Consider the following 16088-nt stretch of genomic DNA (forward strand, 5'->3'; position numbering starts at 1 on the left):
CTCTTATTTATTTAATCGATTTAATAATCATTTCATATAACAACATATAACAATCTGTGCCATTAATGAACGTACGATACGATTTTACATCTTCCGAGTATCCCGTGAAAACTATTTTTTAAAAGGCTATTAGTGGGGTTGACTATAAACAATAATAATAAATATTATTCATATTATCTATTTTTTTTCTTTTTTGATTTACAAGTTTTATAAATGTAATAAGTTACCTCTGTTTAAAATTCGATCACAGACATTAAAAATATAAAAATAAAATGACATTGACAGTTTATTTCGCGCGTCAAAAATGTAGATTCGCATTTTATGAATTTTATTTATTAAATATGTCAAATTTATATCAAATGATTTTAATTTAGTATCAAAGATTATATTCATAAAAAAACACAGAACAAATCATACAAAATTCCACAATGACTTGGATCCTGTTCTTATTTCTTCCGTTATTCTTTCCATTTCCGGTTAAAGGTTCACAAATTCAAGGGAAAATACAAGATGCAAAGAAGATCTGCAGCGCCTACGGGTATCAAGTTTTGGAAGCAAAGTTTGGACAGGAAAATCATTTGCTCTGCTTAAAGTTACAGGCTATCGGTGAGGATCAAATTATTACGTGTGTATGCTAGGGACGGCCGAAAGAAGTGCAGTGGAGTAGCTAGATGAGAAAGGGCCCGGTGTATAGAAAAAGAAACAGGACCTCACCCCCTCTTTCCTAACCCTCTTTAAATAGTAATTACCCTTTAAAATTATAGATAACAAATAAGAAATCTTGTGCGCAGGGTCGTATTGTTCTAGCTTCAGAAGCTTAAGGTTTAGTTTAGAGGGCCCCCTGAACTCCGGGGCCCTGGTGCACTGTACCACCTGCCCTACGATAGCTACGCTATTGCAGAAGTGATAACTTAAACTGTCCGAAATACCTTCCTGCCCTATGCGTAAGAGAAAGGGAAATCGGATAGAGTGGCCGTAGTTACATAAGCAAATGGGTCTCCTAATAGTATATGGTCATCATGGCTAAGATATTGGCGTCGAATTAATTTAACAATTCCTAACATCAACGAGGCCACCTACCGTGAAAACTAATATGTTACAAAAATGTCCATAATAGTCATTTTCGTTTACACAGCCTTAAAAACCTATCACAAGTATTGCTGTTTGTCAGTATATATGATGAGTGGACATGGGCTACCCAGACAAAAGAGGACTTGCACAATTTTTTGTAATATTTAATCGACAAAATTAAGAAAATGTCACCTTATCATAATAATCAATAATCTTTGAATCTATTCATCTACAGGATCATCTCACTTAGCATCAAATTCTTCAGCATTATTCTTAGACCCTGAGTCCAAAAACAGTACGAAAGGTTTTCGCCTGGCAGACGTCACTATGGCATTCGGTTTCCCAGTAGAAAATCCGTCTTCCGGTTCAGCTGAGGGTTACGTTGGCGACGATCATAACTTTTACGGAGTTCTTCATTTGGGTATTGATTAACCTTTACTATTAATTATATTTTCCCAGTCATTTATCCAAGGTTATATATCTTACCAATGAAAAGCAAATGATAAGGTCAAAGAATTAGAATCGAACCTACGACTATCATTTGATGTACCTAATTTTTTGTTATGTAATATACCGTCAGTAAATGTACTCATTCTAGGCTAAGGTATGAAGCCTAAAATTTCATTTTATCAAGTTTTAAGAAGAGGATTATGACACTATAAGAGTAATAGATTTCCTAAATTAAATCGTCCTTAAGTATCGACTTAGTCGTTTTTATTTTGTTATTCTGGAGATCCTGGCCATTAGGACAAAATTATTGTATTGTCATCGGTCATTAGTACACATACCAATTTTCACGTTTATCAGACGCCTTGAAGATGTTCAAAATTGAAAGATTCCGTAACATAGATAGGCAAAAACGCGTGCCCATTGAGTGCGTTATGTCTAAATACGTTGGTTAATTTCAAAATGAATCAAAATCTTCATAAAAATTCTCAAAAGTTCTTCTTATCGGTTTTTTTGGACTAAATCTAAGTTACTAATTAATATTTATCGCCTTTTCAGACTGTGTATCTAACATTATTATTAATATTTGAATTATAGTGGCGGTAAATGCGGTCGTAAGTGACATTAATTTGATTCAATATATTTCGGTACTTTTTAAGGTAATCGAACTCTTCATGCCGATCCCTACGGGAAAGACAATCCGGATAATTTTTTCGGTGTTCTGGAAAACGATAACATGGCTGCACCTGAGCGGTCTCGTCGAGATCATGACCAGGTGATCAGGTGAAGATGTCTAACATACATAGTAGAATTATTATAAATTTATTACTCTGACCAAAACATATATATACTCTGTAACCACTTATAAAAGATCCATCGTACTCCTTCAATTTCCATCATTGGTAGCATCAAATGTACATGTACATATATTGGGGCAATTCTTCAAATATTACTCGACCTGGCTACGCTCGGCTAAGGGTCTTCATAAAATGTTTATTATCGTATTTAAATAACGTTGTTGGTGCCAGTGAATCTACTGCATCGAAATTCTTTTTCCGATATCTTGGACTATTACCTAAATGTATCAGCTATTGTACGCAAAACTGTAACAAATTATACCCATATCAAAGTTTTTCTTATGATGCCACCAACAGAAATTATTCGCCCAAAATATGTTACCTTTGTCAGAGTCCCATAGCTTTACTTCAGAAGTTCCATTCTAACGCTCTTCTGCTCGAAAAATGACATTTTATGGCTTCGTTAGGAGGTTTTGCAAATCGGCTACCCAGAGACCCATACACCACATATCATGATGATCATAACCATATATCGCGGTTCAATTTATTTTGATTTTTCGCTCTTGCCATTGATAAAAGTCCAATTGATAATATTTGAGTTTATCGCGTTTAAACATACAATGACACGGCGAGGTTAATTTGTTATATAATTATGTTGATGTTTTATATGATGTAGTATTATTAATTGAAAGTTTCACATATCATACGAACCTTATATATTTATTTCAGTTAGGTGCAGGTTTTTACCATCTCCCTTACTTCCCGTACCGTATAGAACAGCGTAAGCACCAGCCAGGAGTAGCAAGCGCACGCATCTGTGACCTGCTTCTGCTGGCTGATAAGGAGTTCTTTGAAAAAGTAAGTACATCCATAGTTGATTGATTACTATCGTTTATTGGTTAAATTGTCACGAATCTTAAGAAATTATCTAGAATTAATTAGCAAAAGATAATGATATTGTTCTGTTCGATTTATTTCTCTGCAGTTATTTTTAAGGGGTTTGGTCAGCTACGCCCAATACACTAGTGGTTCATAGGGACCAACTCTTCTAAAACTCATGTCACTCATTTCAAACGTCAATTTATGAAAATTTCATAAGTTACAATTTTTTCAAAATCATTTAATATGTATATGTAATACTTAAGTCACAAAAAAAGCCATTTTCATTGAGAGCAAGAGAAATAATCTTCGATGTATTTTATATAATCAACTTTCCAATAACCATAGAAGATTTCGATGTGACCTCCTCCTTAAAATCTTTAGCTGTGACCTTTCGTGCCACTGTTTCAAGAGGCAATTAAAGTACCAATACTTAGTGTAAGAGATGACAAATACAAGAATGCGTAATTAAGGAAATTATTAGTGAACATACAAGCACAGCCCCCAAATCAATGAGGCACACAGACGACGATGATAGATTATTGTCAGTTTTCTTCATAGGATGCAAATGCCAGCCTCAACCAAGTTGTTCGAAGAATGATGCACGCAGTTGCACAAGCCGACTTAATATTCAGAAACGCTGATTTCAACGAAGATGGTGTACCGGATAATATTGGTAATAATATGCAAATGTTTGTAATTACAATCTTATAAAAAGATGTTCTAGACAAAGTTGTCTAAGTTTACCAAAAATGTCAGTTCATAAGTGAAAGAGTTCTAAGAAACAATTTCTAAAGTATAACTATCCAACATGAGGATATGGATTTGGCAGACTTTGTCTATGTTGATATGAACGATAAAAGTTGATTGTAAAACAGTTTAACTAAGGATGTTTCACGTGATTGTCTTTTTGAAATGGATGTAAACTCCGAAACCGCTCCTCTCATTATTAATCCAACTTAGTAATAATCTTAAATAAACTTCCTTCAATAAATCTCTAAAATATTGGATCAACGAATCACGAGCAAAAATCTACACTTACAAATAAATTACAACGTCTTTTGAGCTTCGACGTGAGTTTGCCGATGACGTCACGGTTAGCGTGGCCAAACGTGTCCTAGTTAGAAGAGGTTTGATCCCATTGTGATCACCAGCGGATTACACAAGGAATTCGATACAATCACAGTACTTGATAATTACGTAATACTTCCAGGTTTCTCTGTAAAATATATCCTTGTCCTCACCTCCGACGAGACCAATAGCCGGGTCTTCGGAGACTTGGCAAAAGACCGCGCAGTGGACGGTAGAAATTACCTCATGCGCTTCGCAAGGCTCAGGCGTCTGTCTGAGGTCTGTCTGGGTGTCGCCTTCTCTGGACATGCTTTTTATAATAGAACACTCGGATTAAGGTGATTGTTTTGGGTAAAATATCAATGTTGAATTTTTTCCCTAAATTCTGCTTATCAAATACAAATAGGTTATTTTTTATGATATATTTAGACGCAGGTTCAAATAGGCCACGTGGTGGTAAGTAGTCACTATCGCCCATAGACAATGGCGCTGTAAGAAATACTAACCATTCCTTACATCGCTAATGCGCCAATCAAGATAACGAGAAGAGAAGTTGATATGTCCCATGTGTCTGTAGTACACTTGCTCACTCACCCTTCAGTCTTGAACACAAGAATTCTGCGTACTGATGTTTGGTGGTAGAATATCTGGGTAACTACCCAGACGGGCTAGAACAAAGCCTACCATCAAGTATTACTATTAGTATTCGTTATTTAATTATTGTCCTATCATAAATCATAACAAAAAAAATATGGGATTTCATATTGCTGTATTCTGTTATAAAAGAGTATGAACCACTCTAATTAGATCTCCAAACAGTACAACATCCTTGATTACATTGTTTATACTTCTTGCAATGCCAGGTTCTAAGTGTGGAGATGTAAATCTACCATTACGTGTATCATCTTCCTAAAAGGACATAGGTCCTTAATTCCTTGGTTTCTTGAAATGTCACCTTCTAAGTACATCACCCTTCCTCCAATGTACTCGTAACCCAGCTTCACGTCTCTGGGCGGCGGCATGGGCGGCGCGGCGGGCGGGCTGTGCGACCGGCGCGCGTCGGGGCGCTCGTTCAACACGCTGGCGCTCGCGCACGCGACTGTCGAGCTGCACCAGCGCGTGCCCGAGAGGATCTCCGCGCTCACGTTGGCTCATGAAATAGGTATTCGTCACCACGTCGTGTTAAGTTAATTCAAACTAACTTGTACTTTATTGTACACCACTAGGAGAAAATCAATGAAACAATATATTTCTTTTTAGTAACTACATATAAATATTATCAATACATTTAATAAGTATAAAATCTAAATACAGATTTTTTTATAATTTATATACATAAATAAAAATTGGTAAATATAAACTGCCAAAACATATATCGTAGTTTTTCGAATTTCTTATTCAAAATTAAATGGTTTGCATATCACATCATATTGAAATAGAAAATACAAGTTTATATCAAAATAGCTGACAGTAACACTGACTCACAGGTTAACAGCTTGCTGTTGAGATTTTGTAGCAAATTAACTTCCATCAGGACCATAAAATGTCTAGGGATTTGGAAACCACTTTTCTCACGCAGTTGAAATACGAAACTAACGATATATTAGCTATCATCACGAACAGTAGATGCCCAACGCCTAGGGAACCAACTATTACTTAAGCCGTTTATGCAACTAGCCCTGCCTTTAGCAAAGCTAAGGATCTAAATATACTTATTGCGATTATCCACATAGGTCATAGTTTCGGTGCCCATCACGACGATCGTTTTCCGAACCCGGAATGCCAAGGGTACATCATGGGCTCGCAATCGACGCCGACCTCCAGTCACCACTTCGAATTCTCACTCTGCAGCAAGCGACTCATAGCAGCCACTTTGAGTAGCATGAGTTACTGTTTGTCGGAAGTCGATAAGCCTTTTTGTGGTAACGGTAAGCTTTAAAACCTTTAAGTACCATATTGGTTCATAAGTGTAACAAAATTTTCGATATATTACATTATCTTCGAAATCTTTATTTAATTGGGAATGGGATATGACACATACACTTAAAGATTGTCTTTACCAAACATTTACGTCTGGTTGGGAATAAAGTGACTCAGATATTTGTGTCATGTTTTATATGAGTCTTTATTTGCATGCATTTCTGCCTGATGTGTATGAACCAAAGTAGAAAAGCGTGGTGGAATAAACTTTAATCTTCTTTCTTCAGCGCCTTTCAGCTTTTATCCAGTAGTCAATAATTTATGGGCTGGACTGAACTTTACTGTATACACGATACGACGACGATCACCGAGATCTCGGAGTGGCGTACCCATGAAAACCCGTTTCATGGGTATCACTCTCTCCGAGATCTCGGGTTCAATTCCCGGCCGAGTCGATGAAGAAAAGTTAATTAGTTTTCTATATTGTCTTGGGTCTGGGTGTTTGTGGTACCGTCGTTACCTGTGATTTTCCGTAACTTTAGCTACTTAAATTTAAGATCAGAGTAATGTATGTAATGTTGTGTCATAATTGTCTCATAACGTAATGATAATGATGATATATCTCCACTGCCAATGTATTCTTCAGGTGTGGTGGAGAACGGAGAAGCCTGTGATTGTGGTCTTCCTTCCCACTGCATGTTTAAAGACCCATGTTGCACGCCTCGTGCGGGGGGTGCTCTCGCATTTGAAGAAGGGTAGGTTTTATATTACTATTACTATTATTAAAAAAAACATCTAATTGAATTTTTAAAATAATTATAAAGATTTAACAAATCAAACGAAATTAAAATATACTTTATTCAAATAGACTTTTACAAGCACTTTTGAATCGTCATTTAACAACTTTCTTAAGTGAAGCTATCACCGGTTCGTAAAGTAGATTCTACCGAGAAAAACTGGCAAAAACAAAGTAGTTACTCTTTTTTTTAAAATTTAAAATTAACGGTCATAATAGTTCACTGCGTTATAATCCCAACTTTTTTGGAAAAAAGAAAAGTATATATATTATTTTTTCATTTTTTTTTAAAGTCATTTATTGATCTCAATGAGAATAGTAAATAGATGAGAATAGGAACAAAATATGTGTCCTTTCAGGGCATTACACAAAGAAGGTTGCTCTGTAGCCCCTAAGGCAGCCTGCCACCCCTCTCAGGGCCTCTGCTGTAACGCGAACTGTGAATACGCCAACCTCACCGCTAGCGGAATTGTAAGTTATATAAGACTTTGTTTTTATATTTCTTTTATTTTCTTAATTCTGTAATCTATCGCTTGAAGGGCTGATGTATATTTTTTAAAAATGACATTTAATTGTCAAACATAACAAGTACTTACACTAATTATGTAACGGAAAAAGTCCAATGTGGGTGACTTCATCCAATTTTTCCTGTATTAAAAAAATTGACACATCTGCAACTAGATCTTAAGCCCTTTATGTAACTAGCCCTATACAAACAACAAAACTTTCGTTCTAAAACTTGACGGTTTTTTAATTAATATGTACATGTGTATTAACGCGGGTACATAACAAGCCTGTAAATTTACCACTGCTGGGCTAACGCCTTATCTCACTTTTGAGGAGAAGGTTTGTAACATATCCCACCACGCTGCTCGAACGCGGGTTGGCGGAATGCACATGGTAGCAGAATTTCAATGCAATTAGACACATGCAGATTTCCTCACGATGTGTGTGTGTAACACGTATTGAAGGTGCTTATGTGCGTGTGTTGCGAAGGAGTGTCGTATGCTGGAGCGGCAGTGCACGTGCGCGCTGGCGTCGGGCGCGTGCCGCTGCGGGCTGGGCGGGCGCTGCCTGCCCGACCGCACGTGTCACGCCGCCGACTGCGCGCTGCTAGGCCTGCGCGAGTGCCGCTGCCAGCCCAACGGACCCGTCAGTCGATATCCCTTAATGTCTTAATAACACACAGTAATTACCGCTCGGAATATATCCTATACAACATAGCTAATTGTATTTTATACATGTCGGCGAGAAACCTCAATTTTAATTTTAAATATTTTAGCGTTCGTAAAAAGGTGATCTATTAAACGAATACTCTACCCACACATTTTTGTTATAAAAGGCCGAGCACACGCCGGTATCGACAGCCCCACCGATTTCGTTCTGAGCCGAGGTGCGATTTTTTTTTTTTTTTTTTTTTTTTTTTTTTTTTTTTTTTTTTTTTTTTTATGGTATAGGTTGGCGGACGAGCATATGGGCCACCTGATGGTAAGTGGTCACCATCGCCCATAGACATTAACGCTGTAAGAATTATTAACTATTCCTTACATCGTCAATGTGCCACCAACCTTGGGAACTAAGATTTTATGTCCCTTGTGCCTGTAGTTACACTGGCTCACTCAGCCTTCAGACCGGAACACAACAATACTGAGTACTGTTGTTCGGCGGTAGAATAACTGATGAGTGGGTGGTACCTACCCAGACGGGCTTGCACAAAGCCCTACCACCAAGTAAACTCATTGGAGACACCCGACACTAGGACGAACTTTAAACCCGAGCCCAGTGCTCAATTTTAGGGCTGCGTACAGTTCTCGCCCGAACGTCCAGTGACGCTTTAAAGGCCAGTAGGGCCAACAAGCACTACTTCATACAGGAAAAAAAACGGTATCGACTTGTTCGAGCCGTCGGAGTGATCGGGCCTCAAATTGGAATAAATCAGAAAATAATATTTCCTGAGTTTAATTTCATACCTGCGAAGATGTATAGAGATCGAAACCCTAGCACTCGTAACGTCAGCTATGATGACGTTATGTTTTTCTGTAATGATAGTTTTGCATTAAAAATAAATCAATAAATCTTCTAATCTTCTGATGACAGAAAAACACCAGGAATATTAAATTTGGACTATGAATCTAACTAAAGTTAAGAATACGAAAATAATTGTTTGTTTGTTACGCTTTTACGTCATATCAATAATAGTCGACAGCGGAAGAAAGGCTTAAACACTAAAAACAGGTTTCATTGGAAATAAGGCTTACCAGCTCAACTTGAAATCTCATATCTTAAAGTTCCGTTGTTATACAGACGGTATCTAACTTATTTAATGTTTTACGTTTTGACCCTTATTAAATGTCAAAAGATAATATTAATATATTATTCATTATATATAAATATCCCCTTAATATTGAATTAACTGTTCTTTTATTTTGGTAGGGGGGTAAATTGAGAAAAGCAAGAATGTGCGGTGTATGTTGTCAAATAGATAAAGATGACAAAAGCCTTTGCGTCGGCGTGGAGTACGCTGCCAAAATGATTATGGCTGATACTGAACTGCCGGAGGACTGGCCTGATGAGGACTACAGAGGACGTTAGTATTTGTTTACTCTTCTCTAGCCATCCTAGTGTTTTCACACACATAATGACACTTGTGCGGCCTATAAATGTTCCACTACTGGGCTAAGGCCTCCTCTTTGAGGAGAAAGTTAGGAGGATATTATATCAAGCCGCTCTAATGCGGGTTGTTTGTTTAATAGCTTCACTTAATTGTAAAATGACGATTCAAAAGTGCTTATAAAAGCCTACTTGAATAAAGTTTATTTTGATTTTGATTTTGAATATGTGGCAGAATTTCGTTGAAATTAGACACACGCAGGTTTTCTCAAAATTATAAACTCGATTTAAGCAATTGAAAATTTAGTGGAGTTTGCTGTGTTTGAACTCGCAATTATCAGTTAAGATGTTCGCATATGTAGCGGTTAGACCACTGTGCCATCTCTGCTCTCTAGTTTTTTCACTATTGGCCAATCCATTGTTCCATCCAATCTACTGTTAAATTTGGATTATCTATTTAATATGACAAAATTAATTATGTAAAACGGTAAAACAATCTTTGATAGAATTTATGTAGGCTTACCTAGATAAGGTACAACGTGAGTGAGCCAGTTTAATACAATAATATTAAAAAAAATGATACCGTTGTCGGCATTTAGGGGACGTAAGAAGTGGATTACAAAAACTTAACAATTGATTTGATCAGTCATCCCCAGTTTATCACAAAACAGCAATCATTATAATAGGTTGGTAAGTTTCTTCGTATTTTATATGAAAATTCAAAAAGTTTTTTTTATAGTTTATTTATATTTGACTAAAGTATGTAGGTGCCATTTTGTTCCATAACTTTTTGCCATCTTGTTGGTACTGACATGATCCCATTCAAAAAACCACACCCCTTCTGTTGATCAATTCTGGCCGCTTTCTCTCAATTTCTTGCTTCAATCTCATCAATTGTTCGCAATACAGTTCTGAATCGATGGTCCTGCCGGGCAGTAACAGCTCATAATGAATGATGCCCTTCCAATCCCACCATACAAACAGCATTACTTTGTTGCGAGTTAATCCGGGTTTTGCCACAGTCTGTGAAGCTTGACCCGCCTTTGACCACGATCTTTTTCGCACGTTCTTGTCGTATGTGATCCACTTTACATCACCAGTTATCAGCTTCTTCAAAAATGGTTCGGATTCATTACGTCGTAATAAAGAATCACAAATGAGTACACGGTTCATTAGGTTTCTTTCAGTGAGTTCATGAGGCACCCATATATCGAGCTTTTTTGTGTACCCAGCTTTATTCAAATGAGTCAAAACCGTTTTGAGGTCAATTGCCAGTTCTTCAGCTACATCGTAACTACTAATATGCCGATCTTGCTCCACTTTTTCAAAAATGGCATCAATTTTGTCCGTAACAGGGCGACCAGAGCGAGATGCATCTTTGATATCAAAATTTCCGGCTTGAAAACTCTTAAACCAAACTTGCGCTACTCTCACAGATACTGCATTAGGTTCATAAACATCACAAATTTTGTTCGCGGCTTGGGTTGCATTTTTACCTTTTTTATAGTAAAATTTTAAAATGTATCGAATTTCTTCTTTAGATTCACTCATTTTAACGACAACAAAAACAAATGAAAAGCACACAAATTCCTAATTTGAATTTGGAAGTGCCTTCTTTAAAATTAAAACTTTTTAATGATACCAAAACCAGCCAGATACAAATGGTATAGCCAAAGAGATTTTATTACAAGTTCATACATATGCGAAACTATATGCGAAAAGACTTTTCCCCCAACCTAATATTTGTGTTCTGGTTAGGGGGTAAGTGAGCCAGTGTAGTCACAGGCATAAAGGATGTTTTTCGCGCTTAAATTTGGTGGCGCATTATCAATGTAAGAAATGGTGCAAACGTAAAAATGACCCAACCAATAGACCAACGTACAGGTAAAATGCAGGTTTAATTACCTGAGTGTGCTTTTTAATTGGGTCGGGTTACTTTTATTTTCAACATTTAGAAATATTTCTTGCTTGATTATTGAATTTCAGCGAATATGACTCTTAGAATCTGTGGGGATAGAATGTGCAGAAGCGTTGAAATAAGAGCTTGGCCTCCCGGAGGAGCCTGTGTTTCGATGAATGTAGTCGGCATCTGTTCACCGCGAGGGTTGTGCAAGATGGTCGTCACAGCTCCCACGTCGAATATTTACCCCGATGTAATGGTAAGTGTATAATACTGCTACCTGCCCCGGCTTCTCGCACGGTTGTAATGGCGATACTAAATATACTACGGAATGTCTTTGTATACAAAGTTCATAGCTATCTGTCATTAGACAATACAAACCGCTATGCTCATTTTAAATCTGTGAAAATATCCATTTAAATTACATGCTGTAAAAGGTCGAATATACAAGGTTTTTAAGGTAATTAGACATATTCCCATTAGGAGGTAATAAGGGTGACTAAGTATTTGTGATAATTTTAATCCTCACTATACCTATATGATGTAAAAGTAAACCATTTTTGAGATTTAGCGTGAAGAAAATGTAAGGCATTACTACTGTCTTTACAATGGCCCATTGGTTTTTAAACCTTACCACATATATATGTCACCGTAAAATTACAAAATTCGTCAGATTACAATCTGACGAGACACATTGTAAATTGTCGAAATATTGTGAACCGTGAAATATTATTGCAATTTAACGCATTATTTTCGCCATATTGTAATCTATCGATGGGAAACGGTCACGTTCACAATAATTTGACAGTTTATAATCTCACGAGATACTTTGTAATCTAACGAATTTTGTAATCTTACGGTGACATATATACATACTCATATGGATTTAGTAAAAAGCATTTATTTTAATTTACAATTACACTTTCTAACATATTATATGTATATATTATTTAACATAGTTTTCATATTAATAATTTATTTATTACAGAGAGTGAAGGTAATGAAACAGTCAGCGAGGGCATCGAAGAATGAAAGCGTCATTTTTTTAAGTATATTTCTAGCAATTTTATGTAACAGTGTATTTACCCCTTGTATGTATTGCATTCAATCATTAAATATAAATAAATAATTTATATAATTTGCAAGTATTTCATTAAAGCGAGGTGATAAAGTAACTTTCAAATAAAATTTCAGCCTCGGTCAAGTATGTGGAACTAGCTTTAGACAGTGGGTTTTCCGAATCGATACGATACGGGAACCTTCAAAGAACGTACATATACGTACGAACGTATATCTTAAAGGCAGATATCGCTCCTACAACTCTCTCGGTGTTGCAGATGCCCATGGACGGTGGTAGTTACTGACCACCAGGTAAGCCTCCTGCTCGTTTACCACCTATAACACTAAAATACTTTAATGACAGCGTGTTGACTTCAAACCATGCGACCATGCCAAATCTTTTCACGTAAATAAGTTTATTTTTGTGTCACGTGTACAGAGATATGCAATCACTTACGAGGGAAGTAATAATAAAAATAATACAGTATCTAACACCTTTAATTATTAATAAATGAACACAGTTCACATTGATGTCTAAACATTTCAGATTTAACATTTTCGATATAGTCATTAATACAGCGAATTATTTACATCAATCACCCAAACAGCGGCTACACTATTGTTATATACACGGTTATTGTTTTAACTCGCTTGGAGCACCTTAGAAACTACAAATTAACAACAATAATATCAATTATAAAGAATAATATACAATGTCTTACAAAGGAAGCTGCCAGTTATATTTGCAAGGGATTTGATTAAGGATTTCATAATAACGTTGGTCGTTTTCTCAAATTAATGATCAAAGGAAGGAGCGCGCGAAGCATTATAGTGCAGCGACAATGCCAAACAAATATATAAAATATTCCATATTTTGACAAATATCCAGTGTTCATTCCTTTTTATAAAACAGAAGAAAATGTAATGCTAATGTAGTAGCGGACTAAAAGGGGGGAGAAAGGGGCGGCTCACCCCGGGCTCCCAGTCTTAGAAGGGGCCCAAATCCATCCTCTGTCCCCTGATCAAATCTTAAGCAAGACCTTAAAAATGTGCTTAGTCCCTTCAGCGAAACCGAAACACTACACTGTACAGTCGTCTAGACTTTTTACACATAAACATGAATAAATATGTATATTTAATAAATAAAAATAGTATAATAAATAAACGTAAAAACCTATGGGTACACACAAATGAGAAAGCTTGTAAAACTACCTTTCGTTCAAAGCTGGGCATCACTCAGGTCTTAGTCTGCCACTGCAGTAGTGAGTATGCATTCATATTTAATAACACGTTGTTACTTTTATTCGCTTTACTTGATTCAATATAATATTTCGCGAGCTCCATTTGCCTTTATAATATGCTTAAATAAATTAATTAAAGAATATTAAGTCTACACGAGTCCGATAAATATTGTAGGTATTTATACAATTAACTGTTTACAGCTCTAGTCTTGCCTTAGCGAATTTAATATTTACTAACATTTAAGCTACCTACTACACTACCGATTATAATTAAAAGTTATTATAGTAAATAATAATAACAGCAATCGATTACAGTATCGTATTTAAAAGATAACTGTAATAAGTAAACACTATATAGCATTTTATTTGTGATTTAACTTAATATTTATATAAGAAAAGAGTTTGGTTATGTTTAACAAAAAATAAATTAAAATGATAAACAAGTTTGTGTAGAACATAACAATTTTAAGGCTATGTATTTAATTTTAACATATGTATGTCACATTAAAATTGTAAATGCCGTTAGATTACGATCTATCTCGCGAGATTGTCAACTATCTAAAGGTTGAGAACCGAAACATGCTACTTACAATTAAACGCATTATGATTCGGTAGTTTATAATCTACCGAAGCAAATTTCAGTTACATTTTAAAAATTCTAAACTTACCTAATCGAAATATTATGAAATATCGAAGTTGTATATATTTTATTGTAAGTTGAATAAACGTTCATAATCTTTCGACAGTTTACAATTGCGCGAAATAGATTATAATCTAACGGTATTTATAATTTTTCGATTAGATATGTAATTAAATAATAACATATATATGTGAATACATTGTGTACATTTTTCAGGTTTATTACAGATATAATATATTGTAATATTTACAATATTATTGTTTTTGTCACAGATTTGATTAATACGAATACTCGTGTATTTCCCGAATGACTTTCGATTTTTATAAACTTTTTCGTTTCGTGATTATAATATTCCTTACACTTAAACACATTACAATACATTTGTAAGCAAAATATGTAATTATTTATATTTTATACGTGAATACCGCGAATAACTTGGGGACCCGCCCGAATCTACTTTAAAAAGACTTATATTTATTATAATTTTGATATACCTAATAATAATACTTTAATCTACTAAAATAGTTACATTTATAAAGCAACGAAAAATGCTTTTCATTGCAAATTTTTTGAAATACAAATTAGATTGCTTAAGTATTTATATATCTTTGTAACTAACAATACATGGACAATTTTTATCTGCAATGTATATATTTTTCTACATGTCTAGTTTAATTTAAATATTTAACTAACATAAAAAGGTTACATTATACTATAAATTATATATCTATAAGTATTTAACACAACAATTAGACTACTAATATATCTCAACATATATGCATATTAATTTAAATATGACTAGATACAGATCAGTACGAACACAGTTACATACTACACATTAACTAAATTAATATTTAAGGGGTTATATTCATTTTAACAATATTCACCAAATTTCATCCCTTCCACAAACCACATCGCGGTTGTCACATTCGACAAATATAATAGTTTCATACAAATAAGTACGAGCATAAAACAAACACTACATTTTTTTTACTTAATACAAAGTAACGGTTTTCATTAATTTCATCATATTCCTCCCATCTTCAACCCCCCTCCCTCCTACAAATAAGAAAGATGCACACGTAAAGCTATGACTGAGTCAGACCAGCTATAACAGTAAAAGCTGCTTTGACATAGGTCGTTAATGCATCATCTTTCACAAGTCTGGTTCCAGCTTTATATATGTTAAGCTATCTCCTTCCTTTTTTAGTCTCTGGGTTTAATACTTCAAACATGCCAGATGCCATAGTTGCCACACTTTAAACCACCATCATAATCACGTAAATACGACCTGGAATTATCACGTTGTCCAGCGAAGTTGCTATATCTTCTTGCAAATTCCTGGCTACGAGTATGTCCAGCACTTAAGCATACCGGTCTTGGCTGTAATGTCCAGATGTATTTATCTAAACGTAAAACCAGTGTTGCCAAGTGAAGCGACTCACAGGCGCCCCCCCGCGTATCGCTTCGTGTTCAGACTCCGGTGATATACAACATGCTATACGCTGAAACATATATAAAATATATAATCAAGTAAATAATATTAATAAAACAATTGAGACATAGTATTAATGTTACTGTTCATAATCAACAAATAAGAAGAGTTTATATTTATTAAAAACGTCCAACATACTGTTGATACACGAAAAATATGTGT

At 35.3% G+C, this 16088-nt stretch overlaps 2 protein-coding genes across 2 annotated transcripts in view; one reads left to right on the forward strand and one right to left on the reverse strand.

The window, feature by feature from the left end:
• The first annotated feature begins 307 nt into the window (after positions 1 to 307).
• LOC124540248 (disintegrin and metalloproteinase domain-containing protein 10-like) lies at positions 308 to 12630 on the forward strand. The gene is made up of 14 exons (XM_047117713.1): positions 308 to 606; positions 1307 to 1492; positions 2178 to 2293; positions 3045 to 3173; positions 3756 to 3870; positions 4408 to 4603; positions 5264 to 5427; positions 5999 to 6193; positions 6832 to 6940; positions 7341 to 7452; positions 7978 to 8133; positions 9415 to 9568; positions 11578 to 11750; positions 12480 to 12630. The coding sequence occupies exons 1-14, from the start codon at positions 429 to 431 to the stop codon at positions 12618 to 12620; spliced, it is 2124 nt and encodes a 707-aa protein (XP_046973669.1). The 5' UTR covers positions 308 to 428; the 3' UTR covers positions 12621 to 12630.
• Positions 12631 to 15772: 3142 nt separating this feature from the next.
• Positions 15773 to 16088, reverse strand: part of LOC124540136 (sodium-dependent noradrenaline transporter-like) — a 69177-nt gene continuing 68861 nt past the window's right edge. The window contains exon 21 of the mRNA XM_047117582.1: positions 15773 to 15936. Coding sequence (XP_046973538.1) covers positions 15838 to 15936 — 99 coding nt within the window. The 3' untranslated portion in view covers positions 15773 to 15837. The remainder of the gene's footprint in view (positions 15937 to 16088) is intronic.

The sequence above is a fragment of the Vanessa cardui genome, chromosome 24 (genome assembly GCF_905220365.1).
Source record: "Vanessa cardui chromosome 24, ilVanCard2.1, whole genome shotgun sequence".
Classification (NCBI taxonomy): domain Eukaryota; kingdom Metazoa; phylum Arthropoda; class Insecta; order Lepidoptera; family Nymphalidae; genus Vanessa; species Vanessa cardui.

Excerpts from the sequence above, each read along its gene's own strand:
- LOC124540248 (XM_047117713.1), top strand. The coding sequence starts at position 429 with ATGACTTGGATCCTGTTCTTATTTCTTCCGTTATTCTTTCCATTTCCG. Across the intron at positions 9,569-11,577 it reads TGATGAGGACTACAGAGGAC|CGAATATGACTCTTAGAATC; the intron begins GTTAGTATTTGT and ends ATTGAATTTCAG. Across the intron at positions 11,751-12,479 it reads ATATTTACCCCGATGTAATG|AGAGTGAAGGTAATGAAACA; the intron begins GTAAGTGTATAA and ends TATTTATTACAG.